The sequence below is a fragment of the Ambystoma mexicanum genome, chromosome 2q, assembly GCF_040938575.1.
Source record: "Ambystoma mexicanum isolate Mex_15411 chromosome 2q, UKY_AmexF1_1, whole genome shotgun sequence".
NCBI classification, from domain to species: domain Eukaryota; kingdom Metazoa; phylum Chordata; class Amphibia; order Caudata; family Ambystomatidae; genus Ambystoma; species Ambystoma mexicanum.
In genome coordinates, this window is record NC_090924.1 from 150,385,066 (window position 1) to 150,408,525 (window position 23,460).

General features: G+C 45.6%; 1 protein-coding gene across 12 annotated transcripts in view; it reads left to right on the plus strand.

Moving 5' to 3' along the window:
* OBSCN (obscurin, cytoskeletal calmodulin and titin-interacting RhoGEF) overlaps positions 1-23,460 on the plus strand; it is a 3,169,051-nt gene that overhangs the window by 1,137,445 nt on the left and 2,008,146 nt on the right. For all 12 annotated transcript variants that reach the window (XM_069647058.1, XM_069647065.1, XM_069647061.1 and 9 more), the window contains one exon: positions 9,566-9,832. In XM_069647058.1, the coding sequence (XP_069503159.1) occupies positions 9,566-9,832 (267 nt within the window). The remainder of the gene's footprint in view (positions 1-9,565; positions 9,833-23,460) is intronic.

Below are 23,460 nucleotides of genomic sequence, written 5' to 3' on the forward strand. Positions count from 1 at the left end.
CAAATTAGCTCATCAATGCCTGCAAACCCTTCCTCTCGCCCTCACACTGCATTACACTAGCCAGAGCGCTAGTGCTCTCAAAAAATGACTACTGCAATACTCTCTTTCTTGGCTCCTCAGAGCGCAATTTGAACAAACTGCAGGTGCTTCAGAATAATGCCCTCAGAGCCGCTCCGAGCATCCCGCGACACTCACACATCTCCAGCTTTAGACAAAATGCCCACTGGCTCCCTGTACGAGACAGAATCACTCTCAGATCCCTCGTCATCGTCCAGAAATGCCTCTCCAATGATGCCCCAAATACCTGGCAGACAAGTTCTTCAAACACACCTCAACCAGACCTACCAGAACGTTATACTCACACTGCCTATCCATCCCCAAATTCTCCCTAAAAAAAGCAGGTGGCTCTAGCTTCCCGGTCCTAGCCGCCAAACAATGGAACGCTATACCACTGAACCTTAGAGCAGAACCTTCCTTCTGGACCTTCCGAGCAAAAACAAAGTCCTGACTTACCAACAAGAATTCCACCACTATCTGACACACTACTTAATGTACTCGTTTCCTTTTTCGACCACTATGTAACCTGGTCAACCGCACTTACTGTTATTATCTTGTATGTATATACTGTTATTATCTTGTATGTCTATATTGTGCTTTAACCGCCTCTAAGTCTCCGGCGCCCAGTTACCTCAGGGTTCGGCACGCGGTATAAATAAAGAAACTAAACTAAACCTTTAGGATCGGGTTCTGGCACAGGGTTTGTTTCAAGTTGTTGTAACATACATCATCCTCGTCAGTCCAGTGAATCTTCTGGGGTTCAGCGTTCTTTAATTTGTCAACCTAGCTGTTTTGTCTGAGAAATTAGGGATAAACCTACGGTAATAACCAATTAATCCTAAGAATGCTCTGAGGTCTCTCTTGGTCTTAGGTGTGGGGGTATCTCAGACGGCTTTCACTTTTTCTTGTTGAGGCTGGACACTGCCATTCCCTACAAAGAAGCCACGGCAGATTGAGTCAGCTTACATTTGGATGAATTGGCATTTAAGCCAGCCTCTCTGAGGGCTCTCATAATAGTAAAGAGATGGAAAGGATGGTCTTCCCAAGTCTTACTATAAATGACTATGTCGCCAATACAAGCCCCACAGAAATCAGAGTAGACCTGTAATATCCTGTCCATAAGACGTTGGAAAGTGTCAGGGGCCCCGTGTAGGCCAAAAGGGAGGACTTTGAACTGGAATAGTCCCAGAGGTGTTGAGAAAGCTGGCTTTTCCTTGTCAGGTCCATGTACTGGGACCTGCCAATACCCCTTGGTTAAGTCTAGGATTGATAGGAAGGTGGCATTTCCGAGTTTATCGCCCAATTCATTGATGCGCAGCAAAGGATAGGCATCGAAGTCGGAGATGGCGTTGACCTGCCGGAAGTCTATGCAAAGCCTCCAGGAATGATCAGGTTTTGTGACCAACACTGTAGGAGAGGACCACGGGCTTGAAGAGGGTTCGATAATATTAGCCCTCAGCATTTTTTCCACTTCCTCGACCACTATCTGTTTTCGTCCTTCTGGGAGTATATATCTTTTCAAATGGACCACCTTCCCCTTTGGAGTTCTGATGTAAGGATAAGTGCGGTGCACTCTCTCTAGTTTCTCTCAGAATACATCGGGGAATATTGTGACAAGATCATTTAAGTCTTCTTGCTTGTGTCTTGATAGCTCTTGGGCAATCAACTCAAAATTATCTATTTCCTCTGGTACCGAGCAGGACAGTATTGAGTCAGTGGCTGCAGAAGGATTTTATTTCCACTCCTTTAAGAGATTTACGTGCTAATGGTGGGTCTTTTGCTTCTATCAGGTTGGGCAATTTTATAGGTACAGGTCCGTGTTTGCTCGAGTACCTCATATGGACCATGCCACCTTGAGACAGGTTTATTTTCAGAGGTAGGTAAGAGGACTGATACCTTTTGTCCTACTGAAAGGGATCTTAAGTTTACCTTCTTGTCATAGGTGGACTTTTGTTGGGCTTGGGCTTTTTCCATGTGACTATAGACTAGATTTCGACCAAGTTTCATATGCTTTCACAATCGGGTAGCTGTTTGAGAGAGGGGAATAGGTGCCTCTTCTCTCTCTTCCCAGGTCTCCCGGAGCATGTCTAGAACATCTCTTTGTTCTCTGCCATAAAGTATTTCAAAAGGAGAGAATCCGGTGGATGCCTGAGGGGTCTTTCTTACTGCAAATAGGGCCCAGGGGATAATGCAATCCCAGTCTTTCCCATCCTTGTCTACCAACTTTCTCGGGATCATCTTAATGGTTTTGTTAAATCTCTCTACCAGTCCGTCTGTTTGGGGGTGGTAAACTGAGGTTCTTAAGGTGGAAATATGGAGCAATTCCTTAACTTCACCCATGAGTTTTCTCATAAAATTGGATCCCTAATCTGTTAGAAATACCTTGGGGAAACCAACCCTGGAAAAAAATGGTAATAGTTTTAAAATGTGTTGAGTTGTATTGTTCCGCATGGGGAACGCCTCCGGGTATCGGGTAGCGTAGTCAACGATTATGAGGACATATTTGTAACCCAGTCTAGAGGTTTCCAATGGTCCAATGATATCCATCCCAATCCGGGAGAAAGAGACTTCTATTATTGGTAAAGGTTTCAGAGGGGCAGGTAAGGGAACATGCATGCTGGTTTTCTGACATATTTCACATGTCTGGATGAAGTTCTTTATGCCAGCATGGATAGCTGGCCAGTAAAACGTCCCACCTATTTGGGCTTGGGTCTTAGATTGTCCCAAGCGTCCGCCTGTCAAATGAAAATGTGCAATCTCAAGCACATTCTTTCGATGGGTTTTGAGGATTACCAACTGAGTTTTACTTAGGCCTTCTGTGGAGGTTTCCTTTCTATACAGTAATCCTTGCTTTAGGAAGAAAAAAGAACTTTCCTTCTCTAATCCTTCCCTTCAGGAATCACCAGTAAGAAAGCATCTGCAAGTGCTGTATCATTCCACTGGGTGAAGGCTTGATCAGGTAGGATGGTAGGTTCTTCTTCCCTCTTTGCCTCAGTGGTAGATGGTTCATCGGATTCTCCAAAGCCTAAGCTATCTCTCTCAGTTTGTTCTGGTTCACTTTATGTAAAACAGGGAAATAGAGCCCTTTCAAGAATTCCCTGTGCATTTCTGCCTCCACCATGTACTTCAAATGGAGTTTCACCATGGTTCTGTAGGAGAACCTTTATGTCTCCCAGGAAGTCGGTATCTATGATGCCAGCTAGGACATCCAGACTCAACTTCCAGGCCAGGCCATATTTTGGAGCCAATCTGATTTAACACCCCATAGGGGGTATTAGGACTAAATCTGTTGGAATCATCCCTCTTTTCCCTGGCTGTATGACTAAGCATCTGGAATTTTAGGGTCCCCCAATTTGGCTCGAGTCGCATCCCACTTCTGACACCACATGTAAGGAAGGCATGGTATCAAATAGTAAGACAAACACAAGTGATCACAGTTTAAGGGTGTTTATTGAACTTTCAAATGGGTTGGTAAAACGCCTATCTAATCCTAAATCTAAAGATGGGAGCAAGCTACGACCATCAAATAATAATAACACAGTCCTAGTATAGACTTGTAAAAAAAAAAAGGGCCTACACTAATGATATGATATGATAAGTTATTTATAACGCGCTTAATACCCAGAGGTTTCTAAGCGCAGACCCGGGGATCGAGCCTGTGTTGCTCTGTGTCGTCGTGCTTCCAAGGCGAGCATGTTGCCACTGAGCTATCCTCCCAAACCTATTGCCAACCCTTACTTCTAAATACAAATAGTGTGGGAAACAAAGTTAAGTAAAAGAAAAGTGTTCAAGAAATTATATGTCAGGATACGTTGGCTCCCCTTCCCCACATTTTCATAACGGGGCAAGGCGTCACACTTGAGCTTAGCACACACTCTGACTTCTCTAACACGAGGATGCAGTTCAAAACCTCAGTACCAGGGCCTTCTGTGCCAAAGTCTCTTTGCCATTCAAAGTCTGTTATTGCAGAGGGCCTGACGCAACAAACAAACATTAACGTTTTTTCTTTCTCAGGATTTTCACATGTAAGATTTCTCAGGTGATTTACTCTTCACCCCGAGTTCCGACCCGCCGTACTCAGACTCACTTTTCTCAGGATTTTCACATGCACAATTTCTCAGGTGATTTACTGTTCACTGCAGGTCCCCCTCTGCCGGGCTCAGACCCACTTTAACACAATGTTCTCAATTTCTCAATTGGTCTCCCTCGATCAGGCCAATTTTATCTCATTTTCCAATCTTTCCTTTTCTGTATCAAAAACCGAAGACTTTCGACTGTGCGCAATATTTTGCTTGACCCGTCACAGGACCACTTTGATTCACAAACTGTTTCTCCTTACAACTCTTTAACTTTCCCTTCTGATACTTCTCGGCTGGATACCTTAGAGAGACCTTTGATTGAGCATGCAACTTTACTCGCGTCTTTCATCACACACGTTTTAAAATGTTCGTTCCAGCTCTCGTTATACCATGTTGCTGCTTGCAACCTTGGTTTCAACACAGACCGGTCTTGTATCGGTCTTCCAAACTCACCAGCTGTGTTGATTTCTCTGTCGCTACTTTGTTCTTGGAGCCAAGGATGGTACCACGGCGGCTGCTGCTTCTCCCCTACTCGATTAGTCATGTAGGAGGAGCGCGGGTACACCCGACACACAATGCAGGATTCTTTATATTAAACTTGAGGTTCCTTGAAATTAGCATTTTTTTTCCAGAAAGTTTAAGGGAATTTCCCTCCTTGCAAACCCCTCCTAGTTCGCCCTCTTTCGTCCCTCGTTCAGCTGCCATCTCGGAATTGCGTTTCCTTGTGTGCTTTGCCTCGCTCCGAGTGTGCTTTCGTGCTACGCCTTTTATCTGTGTGGGGAAGCTTAATGGAGTCATTGTAATATGAACCTGGACATCTTATATATTTTCAGGTGTCTTATGTGTATCACGTACATTTTGACACATTCTTTCTTAAGCCATTGTTGCTGTTGTATATATTTGAAGGTGTCTCGCGTATATTTTGTACTTTAAAAAAAATATATATATTCTATTCGACATTTGAAAGGGGCCTATACACGGGTGTTTCTATTTTTCATGCCAAAACTATATTTTTTTCTGAAGTTCATATCTCCTCTTTGCATAACCTATTCACTAAAAGCAAGTGATTGGTAACAGGATATAATATTGCTGGGAACTATTTAGCTTCCGGTCATAGCCAACTATAGCCTGGTTGGCTTGACACTGACAGGTGCCAGGAGCTACTTTTGGTTCCCTGGACAACTGGTACTATACAAACATACATATCCAATATTAACTTTTTATACTTAATGTATATAAAGAGTGATGTCATCTGTGATGTCATCAGGGTGCTCGAGTTACCACCAACATCAATGAAGTCATCAGTGACATCATTTTTTATGTCATCAGTGTTCTTATGGCTGAGCAATCGGAGGCTTGTAGATACCTGCTGAATTTCAGGGGGTTTATTGGAATAACCAGAACCTTAACGTTGTTTTGAACTTCTACCAAACAGGGAGGGGACCGTAGCCTGTTGCATAGTAGCATAGTCTACATTTTTACTGGTTTGGCACACCAGCCATGCCCCTTGCTGTACTTTCTGGGCATGCCAAGCCCAATCCTAAGTCCCTTTCTCTGCATTGGATGGGATGGAAACAAGCATTATAGCTGTGTCGAGTTGCACCCAAATTGAAGAAATCCCTGGCATTTCATGCCAAAATTATGACATGCTCCCAGTGTCGGAGCAGACGCTTTGATATTTTAGGTAGTGAAGAGCGGATTTCAGCATTCCACCCCTTCACCCTCAGACCTTTCCGCCTGCCCGAACAATTTTCATTAACCCCCTAAAACGGTCTACAGAAACGGCTCAAGTTGGATGTCATAGAGAAGATCCATTTGCGGAATCAGTCATAAAGAGACTACTCATGCTTCTTTGCCCTTCTGAATAAAGAAAGGGCAGGGTAAAGGACAATACTGGAGCTATCCGGTTTCATTGAATACCTCCATTAAGAGATGTAAAAGATGCCCACACTAGGGCAGATTCTAAGCTCTTTGATGGAGGGGGATTGGCTGTCTCCAAGATGCCTGTATGCATATTCCAATATGGAAAGTTCACAAGAAGTTCCAACGATTCTCAATTCAGAACACCCACTACCAGTACAAAGTATTACCCTTCGGCCTGAGATCCACAATGAAGGTGTTCACCAAAATCATGTAAATGGTCATGCCACACCTGTATCTCCCAGGCATCCACTTATACCCGTACCTTGACCGTTCTGCCACTCCCTATAAGGCAGTTCAGTGGGTCAGCTATGTTTTCTGACTTGCATTTTCATAGGGCCTCATCATCATTCTCGAACAATAACAATTGATGCTCAGCCCCGTACAAAGACTACAAAACATTGGACTGATTTGGGATTTTGCTCAGGGAAAGGTATACCTCATGAAGGAGAGGGTCTTGTGCCTACTTCCCATGTGCAAGGAATTGCAGTACACATGTCATTCCTACATCTACTGGGACTAATGGCTTCCTGTGTCATGGTTATTCTGCATGCCAGGTTGCACATTAGACTGACACGACGTCACCTCACAGTGAATTGGTCAACAATGTCATAGTCACAGGCAGCTCTGATAAAAGGCCTGCAGCCCTTACACCCAGATCTTCAGTGGTTGGTGCAAGAAGAGTACCTTTTTCACTCACACCCCTATCAGGATCCGCGCCACGGACTCCAGTCTCTCAGGAAGGGGCGCAGTCATGGACCAGTGGGAAGTCTATGACCAATGTATCACTTAAGTACAGCTTAATTCTGCTGGAATTGAAATCCATTGTCCTTGCGATGAAGGCTTTCAGGCCACAACTCCAAGGACATTGATTACTTGTCTACAGAGACAGCAATACAGTCATGCTCTTCTTGAACGAATGGGGTGGCATGAGGTCGCCGGCCATGTGTCGGATAGCCCTGGAAATTTAGGAGTGGTTTCTCCAATGCTCGATCTTCTCAGTAGCCTCTCATATGGCTGTGGAGGAAAATATCAAAGTGATTACATTGAGCCTGATGTCTCGTGCGGTAACCAGTCATTTGGTCGAAAACGAAATGGTCGAATGACCATTTGGTCGAAGTAAAATGGTCGGAAAAAAAAGGTCGAATTTTTTTTTTATTTTTTTTATGGGGGGTTCCCCTCCCAACCCCCCTTTTTCTTTATTAAAAATATTTTTTAAACAACCAAAACTTTACAAAAAAAAAAAATGTGACCTTTTTTTTAACCATTTTGATTCGATCAAATGGTCATTCGGCCATTTATTTTCGACCATTTGACTGGACACCGTCTCGTGCTCCTCACAAGTGGGAGCTCTACGAGGAAGTGTTGTTCCAGATTCGTTAAGCTTAGGGGACATCACTTCTCGGCCTTTTTGCGACTCAACAAAATAAGAACTGTTCCCTTTATGCCTCCCGGAAGAGGAGCAGAGAGGCATCACAAGGCTACGCATACCTCCTTCTGTGGGATGGCCAGATGATCTACGCCTTTCCACTCATTCCGTTGCTGACAAAGTACCTTTTTGAGGTAATGACTTTAATAATTGTCGGTGTGTTTTGAAATAATGGACTATACATTGAGAACCTTCACATAGGTACAACCCCAGATTAGTGCAGCACAAAGGCAGAGGTGTTAATTCACCAAAATGCCAAGAGTAGCAGAAGTTTGCTTCACACACCTAATGACAACAGTAAATGCAAGGTTGCATGGTGAAGCAAAACCCTTGAACATGATGTCATCAAGTGATACCGCAGGTGTAAAAATGTACCTAAAAGTAATTTGAACATACTTACAAATAGTCAATAAAGCTGACAAAATACTATTACCAATCATATTTCAACTAAGGTGCTGCCTTGATATGTATTGTGATTTAACTGATTATTTGCAAAGCCACGTGAAGCAAGGCAGCGAAAAAATGACAACTGATTTTCATTTTCGCTGCCTCGCTTCATGTGGCTTTAACTGCCTCGCTTCATGTGGCTTTAAAAGAAAAGATGGCTTGCAAGATTCTTAGTGGTGCAGTGTGGAAGGCAGATGTGTATCCAGTGGTATTGATGCTTTTTGTCCGGAAGTTGATGCTTGCACCAGATTGCGTTTTTTAGTGCACAAGAAAAATACGGAGCCTTAGGGGCAGCTTCAGTTTTTAAATGCATGCCGCAATATAGGCTAGACTATCTTTTCAAATGCACAAGAACATACAGGCCCTTTGAAGCAACTTCATTTTTACAATTCATAAATCTCTGTAGGCCAGATTCAATGTATGAATGCACAAGACAAATATTGAGCTTTATGGGCACCTTCAATTTCAAAATGCACATGAAAATTTCATTTTAGGGGCAACTTTAATTTTTAAAGTCTATATAACAATGTAGGCCAGATTCAGTTTTTAAATGCACAGGGAAACTACATGGCCTTAGGGGCAACTTCAAATTTTAAATGCATGCGACAATGGAGCACAGATTACATTTTTAAATGCACAAGAAAAATACAAGGCCTTCGGTGCAAACCTCAATTTGTAAATGCATATATCAATGTAGGCCAGATTCACTTTGTTTTAAATGCTCAAAAAAAGACAGTAAAATTTGTTTTAAATGCCTTACCGGCAACTTCCCTTGTTATTTGGATACTACAATGTAGGCCAGATTCAATTTCAGATGCACAAGAAAAATACGGTATTACCCAAATTCACCTTTTAAAATTGACCTTTTGTCCTAATTGACCTAATAATAGTGGTCCTAATTGACCTTCTCACAATTGACCTTTACCTTTATTTTAGTTCTTTTATATATGTGTGGGGTGGGTTTGGGATAATAAATAACATAAGGGGATTGGGTGGGGATTGTGGGGGGTTTTGGATTGGGTGGGGGTTTTCAGTGGGTTTCCCCACGCATATATGTCCTAATTGACCTTTTAAATTAGATCAATTCTCCCGCGATCACTTGTCATTGGGTCAATTCGTATACATCCAAAAATACATGGCTTTAGAGGCAGCACCCATTTGTAAATGCATATCACTATGTAACGCTTTGCCAAGACAACCAGCCAGGTTAAGTCTGAGGGCAGGGTTTTGCGGCAGTGATCCTGTTACCACAGGGCCTGTACTTGGCCATGACAGACCCAGACATGAGGTGCGGGGAGTCGGGGGGAGTCGAACAGGAGCAGGGAATGAAGATGGCTGATTTTCAGCTGTTCAAGCACTGGTTGGAGCGAGCAATGCAGACGTGTAGGTTTTTCTACACCTCCTTCAGAAAAGCATGTTAGTGGCTTCTAAGAGCAGATTTACGTTGGTTTTTTGTTTGTAATTGACCTCAAACAATGTTCATAATGGTGAACAATATTCAAGGCACAAGAGAAGTGAAGTCTTATTGGAAATGTGTGATATGGTCTGGTTTTACTCAAACATGGACTGTATTTCTAAATGTTTGCTAATGTCTCTGATTGGATTTACATTTTCTGGTTTCTATCTCCATTAGAAAAGCCTGTGGTATTCATGAAGTCTCTGGATGATGCCATCGGCGAGGAGCGTGGAATCATCACTCTGGAGTGTGAAGTCTCAAAACCCAAGGTCAAGCCTGTCTGGAAGAAAGATGACATCGTACTCCCCCCAGGCAAAAAATATGAACAGATGCAAGCTGGAAAAACACTGTGTCTAATCATCCATGATCTGACCAAGCAGGACGCTGGCTTATACTCATGTGACATTGGTAGCGATGTTGCTAAATCTACAGTCAATGTGCAAGGTATGCATTTGAGCATTCATGATTATGCCAGACCTCCACAGATACTGTTTTTGTCCAAGCCTCCTTCTCCCTGGCACTTTAATACCGCTTTGCATTAACAGAAACCTCCAGTTCCACTTAGACGGCATACACAGCAGTCTTCTTTTAACCCCAACTGTCATTGCTCTCGAGTTTATAATGTAATCTCAAATTTACATTACCCCTGGCAAATGCCTCACTCTAGCCAGAGTCATCATCGGCAGTAAATTAGACTATTGCAATGCTATCCTCGCAGGAACCTCCTCAAAAAATCTAAATAAATTACAGCTGATCCAAAACAACACCCTTAGAGCTGTGTGAGGCCTGAAACGCTCAGATCACATCTCATCAATCAGATGTGAAGCACAATGGCTTCCTATCAAAGCTCGCATTGAGTTCCAAATCTTATCCATCACACATTGTTGCCTCTTCAAAACCGCCCCTCACTACCTCACCCACCACATCACCAAAAAGTCCAGCCAACGCAGCCTGCGCTCTTCCTCATCGAACTCACTCTCCACCCCTAGATTCTCCAGAATAAGAGAACGAGGAACAAGCTTCACTTCATTGCTCCCACACTTTGGAACTCGCTCCCACCCGCCATCAAAGAAGCACCCTACATGATCTTTCGCAAAAAAGTCAAAACTGCACTATTCAACAAATATGCCTGATACTCTTCATCAGCTGTAACCAAACACTACCATGTAACCTGTACGTGTGCTGATTGTGAAACATGTATCATCTGTAACCTAAACACTACCCTTTAACCTATATCGTAATTTCGAATGGATTGTGTCCTCCCACATATTCCTCATCTTGTGATAATTCGATATCTCCAGCTTCGCTGCTTCGGAAAAGAAAATTCTCGCCAGAGGGCGCTGTGCTCGAGGTCGTGGCGTCGATTGTCCCTCGACGTACTCCGTACTCTGTCGGCGTCACCGATGGTATAAATAGCTCGAGCCGCGCCCGTTGCTTCAGTTCCGTTTTTCCAATCGCTTCGCTATCGAGAACGGCGCGCTTCTATTTTCTGTGAAGAAAATGTCGTCATCTTCGACACCTTCGACACCCAGTGTCATGATGCCTACCCCCGGGCATCCTATCAAGCCCATCAGCCCCGGGAGCAGGCATCCAGACATTTACAAAAACCCCAGCAGCCCCAGCTAGGGGCTGTCTGGGTTCAGTCCTGGCGCCGTAGGCATCAGGCTCATAATAAAAATCAGTCGCGCCAGGCTCATAGACATTACTTACCTCATGCAGACCATGCTGCAAATAAATCCAAGCCAACGTGAGGCCTGGATGGGACTATTTTACTACAGGGACAATTTTTACTCGGGTGTGGTCCTGGGGAACTTCTTTCCTGGGACTACTTTGGAGGCTATTTACACCACGTCCGAACAGCAGCACATGCTTCATGTTATTCTGCATCCAGCAGCGTGACTCTCACGTGCCTGCAGCCAGCATCCAGTCTTCTGCCACGCCCGCGTGCCTGCAGCCAGCATCCAGTCTTCTGCCACGCCCGCCTCGAATCCGGAGCTCCTAGAATAAAGAGGAAGAAAAGGACAAGGTTAGAAAACAAACTTATTTCAAATTCCTCACCTGATTCCGGATCCATTTCATCTCCCGACGGGAAAGTACATCAGTCCTGCACGCATCGCTTCGCCAGCTCCAGCACGGCGCCATACTCACCAGTTCTCACAGCATCTTTCGATCCGGCACTGTCTCCATCATTACTTCGCCGTACTCCGGCACCTAGGGGCACAAGAATAACAAGGTGAGCCAAGGGAATCAACAAATACCTCTTACCACCATAGACTTACCTGATTTACCACCGGCAGTATTATTCTCCATATCTTCATATGCCGCATCTGTAAAGAGGGAGAAAAACAACACGTTAATGCATGCAGTAGTTACCGGACAGCGTTGGGTAACACAGACTCTTACCTGAACGCCAGCAGCAGCTACGAGACCTTGTTCTCACAAACTCAGTTGCAACTTAATGAAGGAAGGGGACAAGAGTGAACATCGGGCACATTGAACTCTTTGAACTTGATACTTACCAATCCCGCCTGGGACTTCAGAGTCAATGCTTACCGGAACTCTCGCAACGTCTTCAAACCAGTGAAGTAACTGGTATCTACGCGCCCCTGCAAGACACGCAGGATGGAGAGCTCATCTTTTACAAACATAAGGTGAGGTTACTAAGGGGATATCGGAGGTGATTAGTGGGGGAGAGTGAGAACAGTTGGGAGGCCATCACTAAAACCCACAGGTGGCTAATCCCTGTCTCCACTTGCAGGAAAATACTTCTTCGGGTCCAGCAGACAAGACTAGGCGGGCCAGTCCAGACAGTCATCTCTGCACTACGCATCACGTTGACGGAGACCGCAGCTGTCTGGGTCCGATCGACACCCCTGTGGGGTCCAGGTGAGCGTAACAGAACACAAAGCCTTTCTAAAAATACCCACCCGGGTGTTATGGAAACCTCAGAAACCGACCAACTGGCCCAATTATTGGGTGAACTTAGGGCGGAAGTACATGCCGCTCACCAAGAGACTAATGCCCTCAGGAGAGAACTGATTGTCTCAAAGGAGTGCACTGATGATCTGGCTAGGCACCTACTGCAAAACCAAGCTGGGCAAACGCCCCTACCTGGATATGGGGGAAACCCAACCCCTGTTTCATCAAGCAATCCTGTGCAAGTGGTTTTACCAGGAAATATTCTGTTAGCTCCACCTGAACGCTTTGCTGGGGACCCCAAAAGGTTTGCCGTGTTTATGAAACAATGCTGCTTGCACTTTTTATGCAGACCGGGAGCCTTTCCAAATGACCAAGCCAAAGTAGCCTTTGTATTGTCATATCTTAGTGGCAGCGCAGCGGATTGGTCCATTCCGTTAGTCAACCAGGATGATCCACTTCTCCGGGATTTTCAGGGTTTTCAAAGGAGCATGGAAAAACTATTCGCCAGACACTCACAGGGTCAAGCCCAGGACAACAAACTTTTATCCTTACGACAAGGTAACCAGGATCTGCTAACCTATATTGCAACCTTCAATAGGTTGGTGGTGGAAACCGGGTGGCCGGAGGAAAAACGAAATACATTGTTTCATCGTGGACTTCGGGGAAAACTCAAAGACGTCTTGGCTCAAGTTGTGAACCCACCTCAGGATTGCACAGAATTTATAGACTTAGTGGTCCGGCTAGACCACCGACTTCAGAACCGAAAGACTGATCGAGCTAAAATCGAGAATCGGGTATTGGTTAAACACAACGTTGCCTCCAAAGGAACAGATGCATCTGAACCTATGCAGATCGGGGGGTTAAAGGACCCTTAACTCAAAAGGAAAGAGAAAGAAGACGACAGATGCAGTTGTGTCTGTACTGTGGAACCTCAGGACATTTTCTACGGGATTGCCCTACAAAACCACCCAAGAAGGTGGTAGGAGTTGCTGATAAAAGCCACATAGAGCCTGATTCGGGAAACGACCACGCTCGACAAGCGTAGAGGTCCGCTTGCCGAGCTTAAAGAAAGACACTCAGACCTCACATCTGATCATCCCAATGGTCCTACTTGATCCCAGACAGCCATCACGTATGCACGCAGTAAGGGCATACATAGATAGCGGGGCCGTATGATACTATATGGACTACAAATTGGTGTCAAGGATGAATCTACCTCTTTGCAAAAAGACCACTTTGTATGTCATCACCACAGTTGATGGAACTGAGATTGCCTCAGGGCCTGTAACTCATTCCACTACAGAGATGACACTGTTGAGTCAAGATGGGCATCGAGAGACTATTGTGTTTGATCTAATCAAAGCCCCACAGTTCCAGATAATATTGGGGATGCCATGGTTGGAAACACATAATCCTTGTATAGAATGGCGAGAGAAGAGAATAACCTTCCCGGATTGTGCACACACCTGTTACCCGGAAAAAACTTTGAACAAAGGCCTGGCTACAGTCGTTAACACAATCGTGCAGTTACCTCAGGAATACCAAGAATTTCAGGATGTTTTTCAAAAAGAACAGGCCAATACATTACCTCCTCACAGATCATACGATTGTCAAATCGACCTCCTACCCGGTGCACAACCCCCATGCAGTAGAATCTACGCCCTCACGGAACCTGAAAATCTTCACCTACGGCAATACTTGGACCAATACCTTGCTAATGGCTTTATTCGTCCTTCCAAGTCTCCTGCATCCTCAGCTTTATTCTTCGTGCCAAAAAAGGAAGGTGACCTTAGAACGTGCATAGATTACCGTGCATTAAATCAGATTACAGTAAAAAAAATGATACCCATTGCCTCTGATCCCCGAATTACTAGACCAAGTAAAGGATGCTTGTATCTACACTAAGTTAGATCTCCGAGGGGCATATCATCTGGTACGTGTCAAGAAAGGCAACGAATGGAAGACTGCCTTTCGCACCAAGTACGGATTATTCGAATATCAGGTGATGCCCTTTGGGTTGTGCAATGCACCAGCAGCCTTCCAGTATTTTATGAACGATGTCCTTCGTGAACTCATTGACGTCTGTGTCGTCGTATACATAGATGATATTCTAGTGTACTCCTCCTCAGAATCAGACCATGTTAAGCACGTGCGTGCAGTCCTTGAGAAACTACGCCAGCACAAGTTATATGCAAAATTGGAAAAATGTGTTTTTCATGCTACGGAAGTTGAATTTCTTGGATTTATCCTGACTCCAAAGGGAGTCCGAATGGACTCTCGAAGAGTGGATGCAATTCTCAAGTGGCCATCACCCAGTTCAGTCAAAGGGGTACAAAGCATGCTCGGATTTGCTAATTTCTACCGCAGATTCATTCCGGACTTCTCCCATGTTGTACACCTGATCACAGCACTTTTGCGAAAAAACAAACGCTTCTTGTGGACCAAAGAGGCTGAAAAGGCCTTCCAAGAGCTGAAAGCGAAATTCACCTCAGCACCTGTCTTAAAGCATCCACGCCCTGAGCTTCCATACATAGTAGAAACTGATGCATCCAGTTTAGCCATGGGAGCTGTCCTGTCCCAGAAGGATCCTGAAACCGGTCAACTTCACCCAGTAGCGTTTTGGTCCAGAAAGTTCTCAGCACCTGAGTTAAACTATGCGATTACCGATAAAGAGCTATTAGCTATCAAATCCGCCTTTAAGGCTTGGCGGCACTACCTTCTTGGTGCCAGGCATACCATTACCATAATCACTGATCACCGGAACCTGCAGTATTTAAAAACAGCCAAAGCCCAATCATCGCAACAACTTCGATGGGCATTGTTCTTTGCCGAATTCGATTTTGTGATCACTTATCGACCAGGCCGCAAAAATGGCAAAGCAGATGCCTTATCCCGAATAGGGATGGGAGAAGCATATGCAAACCCGGAACCGGTGCCAATAATTCCCGAGCAAAGAATTCTTGGCATAACTACTCTACAGACACTAGAAGATATTCATTCAAAAATCCAACAACTCTTCGATCCAGCAACCCTGCAGGACTGGGTAAAGAAAGGCCCGGACTACTCAGTCGTCAATGACCTACCTTACTATCAAGGACGACTATTTCTACCACACAAGGAAATACAAGAACAAGTCATCTCCAATTACCATGACACCCTGATGGAAGGGCACCCAGGTATCGCAAAAACTGAAGCAAAAATTAAGAGACAGTTCTGGTGGCCCACTTGGGGAAAAGACGTAAAGTCATTTGTGATGTCTTGTGGCATTTTCGCCCCAAAACAAAAGCCAGAAGAAAAAACCCGCTGGCCATTTACAACCTTTGGATATTCCACCTACACCATGGCACACCTTGTCTTTAGACTTTATTACAGATCTACCTGCATGTAATGGATTTAACACCATCCTTGTTATTGTGGATCTTTTTTCCAAGATGGCCCACTTTATTCCTTTAAAAGGATTACCTTCCGCTTCAATTTTGGCCAAGGAGTTCCTCGAAAACATTGTTCAAATACACAGATTTCCTTCCGTATTGGTCTCTGACCGAGGCAGTCAATTCATTTCACAATTTTGGAAGAAATGTTGTCAATTGGCACAAATTGACGTGAGGTTATCAACCAGTCACCATCCCCAGATCGATGGTCAGATGGAGAGGACCAACCAGACCCTTGAACAGTTCCTACGTTGCATGCTGCACCAGACCGAAAGCAATTGGAAGGATATTTTATGGATTTCCGAATATGCATACAATAACTCAGTACATTCTGGAACCGGACAAAGCCCCTTCTATACCATATACGGACATCACCATCGAACCTCAGAACTCGATTCGCCTCAGCACTTAGAAATGCCTGCAGTTAGTCATTTACACTCTACTATTACACAAGCCTTTAAGGAGGCAACAGAACATTTGAAACAAGCGAAAGAGAAATATAAGAAAAATGCTGATCAACATAGAAGCGATGCTCCACGATATCAGATTGGGGATCAAGTTTGGCGGGCTACAAAACACATACCTCTAAAAGGAACTCAGACTTTTAATCCTAGGTATTTGAGACCTTACACTATTAAGGCCATTATCAACCCGGTGGCCGTCAAGTTGGAATTACCCTCTAATATGCGGATCCATCCTGTCTTTCATGTTTCACTTCTGAAACCAGTTCAACCCGGGACAAGACTTGCCAAACCACCTGACCCCATCCTAATAGATGGAGAACCTGAATTCGAGGTAAAGAATATCCTGGACTCTAAGTTGGTTAAATCAAGACTTTTTTATTTAATCGACTGGAAAGGTTACGGACCAGAGGAAAGGTCATGGGAGCCTAGTGACCACGTTCATGCACCTCGGTTGGTGAAGAAATTCCATCGGAACTTCCCAGATAAACCAGGGCCAAGGGGAAGAACAACTTTAGGAGGGGTATTGGGGGGGAGTGCTGTCATGATGCCTACCCCCGGGCATCCGGATCAAGCCCATCAGCCCCGGGAGCAGGCATCCAGACATTTACAAAAACCCCAGCAGCCCCAGCTAGAGGCTGTCTGGGTTCAGTCCTGGCGCCGTAGGCACCAGGCTCATAATGAAAATCAGTCCTGGCGCCATAGGCGCCAGGCTCATAGACATTACTTGCCTCATGCAGACCATGCTGCAAATAAATCCAAGCCAACGTGAGGCCTGGATGGGACTATTTTACTACAGGGACTATTTTTTACTCGGGTCTGGTCCTGGGGAACTTCTTTCCTGGGATTACTTTGCGGGCTATTTAAACCACGCCCGAACAGCAGCACATGGTTCGTGTTATTCTGCATCCAGCAGCATGACTCTCACCTGCCTGCACCCAGCATCCAGTCTTCTGCCACGCCCGCGTGCCTGCAGCCAGCATCCAGTCTTCTGCCACGCCCGCCTCGAATCCGGAGCTCCTAGAATAAAGAGGAAGAAAAGGACAAGGTTAGAAAACGAACTTATTTCAAATTCCTCACCTGATTCCGGATCCATTTCATCTCCCGACCTGGAAAGTACATCAGTCCTGCACGCGTCGCTTCGCCAGCTCCAGCACGGCACCATACTCACCAGTTCTCACAGCATCTTTCGATCCGGCACTGTCTCCATCATTTCTTCGCCGTACTCCGGCACCTAGGGGCACAAGAATAACAAGGTGAGCAAGGGAATCAACAAATACCTATTACCACCATAGACTTACCTGATTTACCACCGGCGGTATTATTCTCAATATCTTCATATGCCGCATCTGTAAAGAGGGAGAAAAACAACACGTTAACGCATGCAATAGTTACCGGACAGCATTGGGTAACACAAACTCTTACCTGAACGCCAGCAGCAGCTACGAGACCTTCTTCTCAGAAACTCAGTTGCAACTTAAGGAAGGAAGGGGACAAGAGTGAACATCGGGCACATTGAACTCTTTGAACTTGATACTTACCAATCCCGCCTGGGACTTCAGAGTCAATGCTTACCGGAACTCTCCCAACGCCTTCAAACCAGTGAAGTAACTGGTATCTACGCGCCCCTGCAAGACACGCAGGATGGAGAGCACACCTTTTACAAACATAAGGTGAGGTTACTAAGGGGATATCGGAGGTGATTAGTGGGGGAGAGCGAGAACAGTTGGGAGGCCATCACTAAAACCCACAGGTGGCTAATCCCTGTCTCCACTTGCAGGAAAATACTTCTTCGGTCCAGCAGACAAGACTAGGTGGGCCAGTCCAGACAGTCATCTCTGCACTACGCATCACGTTGACGGAGACCGCAGCTGTCCGGGTCCGATCGACACCCCTGTGGGGTCCAGGTGAGCGTAACACCCAGGACTGAGTTTAAAAAGTGTGCAGATTGTGGATCTAAGATGTCGATCACCAATTCCCACCGGATTTGTCTCTGTTGTCTCGGTTCCAGTCACCGAACCGACGACTGCGGGTCCTGCCAATCTATGACCGAAAAAGCTCTTCGTGAGAGGAGAGGTAAACTGTCGGTGGGGAGGGAGGCCTCAAAAAAGGTTTTGTCAAAAAGACACAAGAAAGCGACTGATTCTAAGGAATCGGATCGCCATAGGCACTCAAAGAGATCTCGATCTAGGAGTAGATCGAGACACTCTTCGTCGTCATCGAAAAAAATGAAGAGGAGACATAGATCTCCCTCATCATCATCTTCTTCTTCAGAGTCGACCGAAGAAATTTGTTGTCCGACTAAATCGGATTCTCCCAGTAAGTGGGAAGAATTCCGCAAAAAGATGATGAAGTTTTTCGAGCATGCGGCCCGACCCCCTCGAATGACTCTAGAAAAAGCCATACCCCTAAAGTCGCTCCATTGGACGACAAAGGGAAGTCCAAGGCTACCATGGCTAAGACTGGTAGCGTCGAGGAATCCAAAAAACCTCGAGTCGACGTAAAACCGTTGAAGACTCTTCGAGAGTCGAGCACTTCTCCAGTGCCATGCAAGAAACACAAGTCATCGAAGACTTCGACAACTTCGTCGACCCCCTCGACGTCGATAATTTCGACGCCAAAGCCAAAAGCGTCCTCGACGCCATTATCACAGTCATCTTCGAAGACTTCGAAGACACCTTCGAAAACTTCGAGGGATTTGCCAATTCCTTCGAAGCAGATGGAAGAGGAAGAAAGGAGATTCACTCCTTTGCCCAGGTCAGACTTTTTCAAATCTATGTCAGCAATCTATGAAGAGTCTGCTTCAGAAGAAGACGAGGTTACTTCCTTTGGGAGTTACTTATGGTACAAGACAAGTTCCTGAGGAACTTATTGACCAGGAATCTAGAATGAGAGACCTGAGTGATACTCTACATTCTGCCAGTGGAGTTGACACATCCCCAGAATTAGAGTTCGCCATGCCTAATCCTGCAGAGCATGCAGATGCTGGGTACAGGGGTCTTATGACCAGGGCAGTTGAATATATGGGTTGGGGTAATACTTCACACAATTTTGAACAAGATGACATGACGGATATAATCGTCAAGGGACCTCAGAAAGATCCTGTTCTCCCTTTCCACAGAGCCCTCCAAAGGACTGTGGAGAAAAACTGGGAGAAGCCAGAAACTATTGCTGCTGCAGATAGCACTTTTCCAAGAAAATATAGACCGGCTGGAAAGGATCCTGAATATTTGAATAAACATCTGACTCCAGAGAGTTTATTCATTCAGGCAGCATCTACTTCAAAACAAGCTGCTTATCCAGCTATCCCTCCAGATAAAAGAGGATAAGAAAATTGATGCCTGGGCACGTAAAGTTTTCACACCAGGCAGTATGGCACTTAAGTCGGCAAATGTCACCTGTACCCTAGCCAGGTTTACCCATACCATGTGGGACTGTATTTCGGCGGCGGCTGATCATATTCCGGAAGGCGAGGAAAGGGAAGGCTTCCTGAATATAGTCAAAGACAAGAAGGAGGCAATGGAGGAATGTCTCCAGTCTGGACTGGATACTGCTGATAGTATCAGCAGATCCATGGCTGCAAGCGTTGTGCTACGCAGATTTGCGTGGTTGAGGAAGTCGGGGTTTGCACCGGACGTGCAAGCTAGACTTCTCAACATGCCCTTTGATGGCTCGAGGCTCTTTGGCAGAAAGGCTGATGAAAGCCTAGAAAAACTTCAGACCTCGAAAGCGGCAGGTAAATCACTTAGCGCCTCTTTGCGCCTGCCTCTAAAACCCTATTCCGGCTCATCTTCCTGGAGGGGTCGTTCTTTTCGATACTACTCCTTTTTTGGTAGAGGAAGAGGACAGGCTTCTCAAAGGGGAAAAAGAAACTTCCCTCGTGGAACACGAGGAAGAGGTGCAAAATCAGCCTCAGGAGCGGCATCTGTACCCTCAGCCACTCCTGCAGCCGCCTCCAAATCCCTCTGAGACCTTATTACACAAAACACCAGTGGGAGGAAGGATCTCTCAACAACTGAAGGAATGGCGGGGCATTAACTCAGATGCTTGGGCACTGGAAAGAGTAGCCCAAGGTTACTGTCTCCCCTTTCTAAAAAGGTCTCAGAATCATCCACCGGGAGCCAACTCCGCCAAATTTCCAGATCCACTCCTGTTGCAGGAAATTTTAACCATGCTTGAGAAAGGTGCCATAGAACCGGTACCTGTAGTGGAGAGGAACAGGGGTTGGTACTCCCCATATTTTCTCATCCTAAAAAGGACAGAGGACTGAGACCCATCTTGGACTTGAGAAACTTGAACAAGTTCCTCAGGAAGAACAAGTTCAAGATGGTGACTCTTTCTCAGATCCTTCAGGCTCTCCAACTCCAAGATTGGTTGGTATCATTGGACCTTCAGGATGCTTACTTTCATGTCCCAATCCATCCAAAGCACAGAAAGTACCTGAGGTTCGCGATTGGCAATTCTCATTATCAGTTTCGAGTTCTGCCATTCGGGTTGACCTCCGCCCCGAGGGTTTTCACCAAACTGTTGGCGGTTGTGGCAGCAAGCCTCAGGAGAGGAGGTATTCACATATATCCCTACCTGGACGACTGGTTGATCAGAGAAAGTTCTCCAGAACAAGCTCAGGAACATCTTTCGATCACCTGCCACTTCCTCCACAATTTGGGCTTCTCCCTCAATTTCAAGAAGTCCCACATGATACCATCCCAGAAACTCCAGTTTATCGGAGCAGTCTTGGACACTTCATCTGGAAAAGCCTCGACTCCCGAAGTGAGAGCTCTCCATATCCAGCAGATGGTAAGGAAGTTTCAGAATGCCCAACGTCTACCGGCCTTCGATTTTCTCAGGTTGCTCGGCCTCATGGCATCCTGCATTTTCCTAGTACCAGAGGCCAGGTTGAGAATGAGATCCCTTCAATGGGCACTCAGAACTCAGTGGTCCCAGTTCTCAGGGAATATGTTGGATCTTCTGCAAGTCCCGAGCGCAGTTGCTCAGGATCTTCTATGGTGGGCTTGCAACGACAACATTCTCAAGGCAGAGTCTTTTTGGCAACCATGGCCAGAGATAACGGTAGTGACAGACGCCTCACTCACGGGGTGGGGAGCACACACCAAGGATCTGACAATCAGCGGTCGTTAGTCTCCATCGGAGTCCAAACTACATATCAACCTGTTGGAGCTGAGGGCAATCAGACTAGCTCTGAAGGCCTTTCTGCCTTCTGTACAGGGAAAGAATGTCCTGATAATGACGACAACACGGTGGCCATGTACTACCTCAACAAAAGAGGAGGAGTAGGGTCACTGCCACTGTGCAGAGAAGCAATGTAGCTCTGGTTCTGGGCAATACGAGAAGGAATCTCTCTATCGGCAATTCACCTAGCCGGAGAGAAGAACACGGCGGCAGACGCTCTGAGCAGGCAGAGCACGGTCTCTCACGAGTGGGAGCTGGCTCAAGAAGTCCTTCTGGAGATCTTCGCCCTTTGGGGAACCCCTCAAGTGGATCTGTTTGCCACCTCGATCAACCAGAAGTGCGAATAGTACTGCTCAAGGGAATTTCCTCAAAGAGGATTTCTGGGAGACGCATTCGTAGTGGAGTGGAAGTTTCCACTACTGTACGCTTTTCCCCCAGTACCCGTGATTCCTCAAGTAATCAGGAGGTTGAGAAAGTTCAGGAAAACCATGATCCTAATTGCCCCGGATTGGGCCAGGAGGACTTGGTACCCGGACCTTCTAGACATGTCCATCTGCCCTCCAATACGTCTTCCGCAAAGAGAGGATCTTCTGTCGCAAGAGGAAGGTCGGGTTCTCCATCCAGAGGTCAAGACACTCAACCTTCATGCATGGTTTCTGAGAGGTTGAGATACAAGGATTGGGATCTTCCGGATGACGTAATGGAAATCTTGCTTTCGGACAGAAGACCAGCAACAAAGTCTTGGTACCGACGTCGCTGGAACAGGTTTAGTAACTGGTGCAAAGACAAGGATGTGGACCCTTTTCAGTGCGGCACCCCAACGGTGCTCTCTTTTCTACTACATCTAGCTAATCTGGGGCTCCAGATAGGAACAATCAAAGGATACCTTGCTGCGCTGTCCATTTTCAAGTGCTCCTAGGAAGAGGTTTCATATTTCAAAATACCGTTAATAATTCAATTCTTAAAGGGGCTTTCTAATGTATACCCTCCAGTACCTTTTCATGTACCAACTTGGGACTTCAATTTAGTTTTAAAATTCTTGACTTGCATACCTTTTGAGCCTCTGCACTCATGTCCTTTGAGGCTTTTGACTCTAAAAACTGTCCTCCTTGTGGCCCTATCATCAGCCCTCAGGGTTAGCGAACTTCAGGCTCTCTCATGCAAACCACCATATACTATTTTTTATAAAGATAAGGTAGTCAATAAAGTTAAACCTTCGTTCTTGCCAAAAGTAGTCTCGGACTTCCATTTGTCACAAAAAATAGTACTACCAACCTTTTATCCTCCTCCTCATCTGAGCAAAGAAGAGGAGAGATTACACAGATTAGATCCCAAGAGGGCTCTTAGTTTTTACATCTTAAGGAGGGCTAAATTGAGACAAGATGACCAACTGTTTGTGGGTTATACTGGTCATAAATTAGGCTTATCTGTAACAAAACAGACCATTTCCCGCTGGATCATATTAGCCATAGTTGAATGCTACAGATTAGCGGGAAAAGAACCACCAGATGGGCTTCGTGCCCATTCTACAAGGGGAATGGCTACTTCTGCGGCTCTAAAGAGGGGAGTCCCAGCAGCAGATGTTTGTGCAGCTGCAACCTGGAAAACAATGCATACTTTTGTAAAACATTATTGTTTGGATACTGCCTCCTCTAACGAGGGTTTATTTGCAAAGGCAGTTCTGCATTCTGTCCACGAAAACTAAAATTAGTACTCCCGTCTCCAAAAATTGATACTGCTATGGGAGCCTATCACAAGATGAGGAATACGTGGGAGGACACAATCCATTCGAAGAACAAGTTACTTACCAACTGTAACGTTCTTTCGACTGGATGTTCCTCCCACGTATTCCTCATCGACCCTCCCATCCTACCCCACAGTACAGTTTACGTTTCTTACACTTTCCTCTCACGAAGAATGTATCGGTCATAGGACACGCCTGGGTGTTCCTCCTATATATATATATTTCATCGAAAAAACAGAACTGAAGCAACGGGCGCGGCTCGAGCTATTTATACCATCGGTGACGCCGACAGAGTACGGAGTACGTCGAGGGACAATCGACGCCACG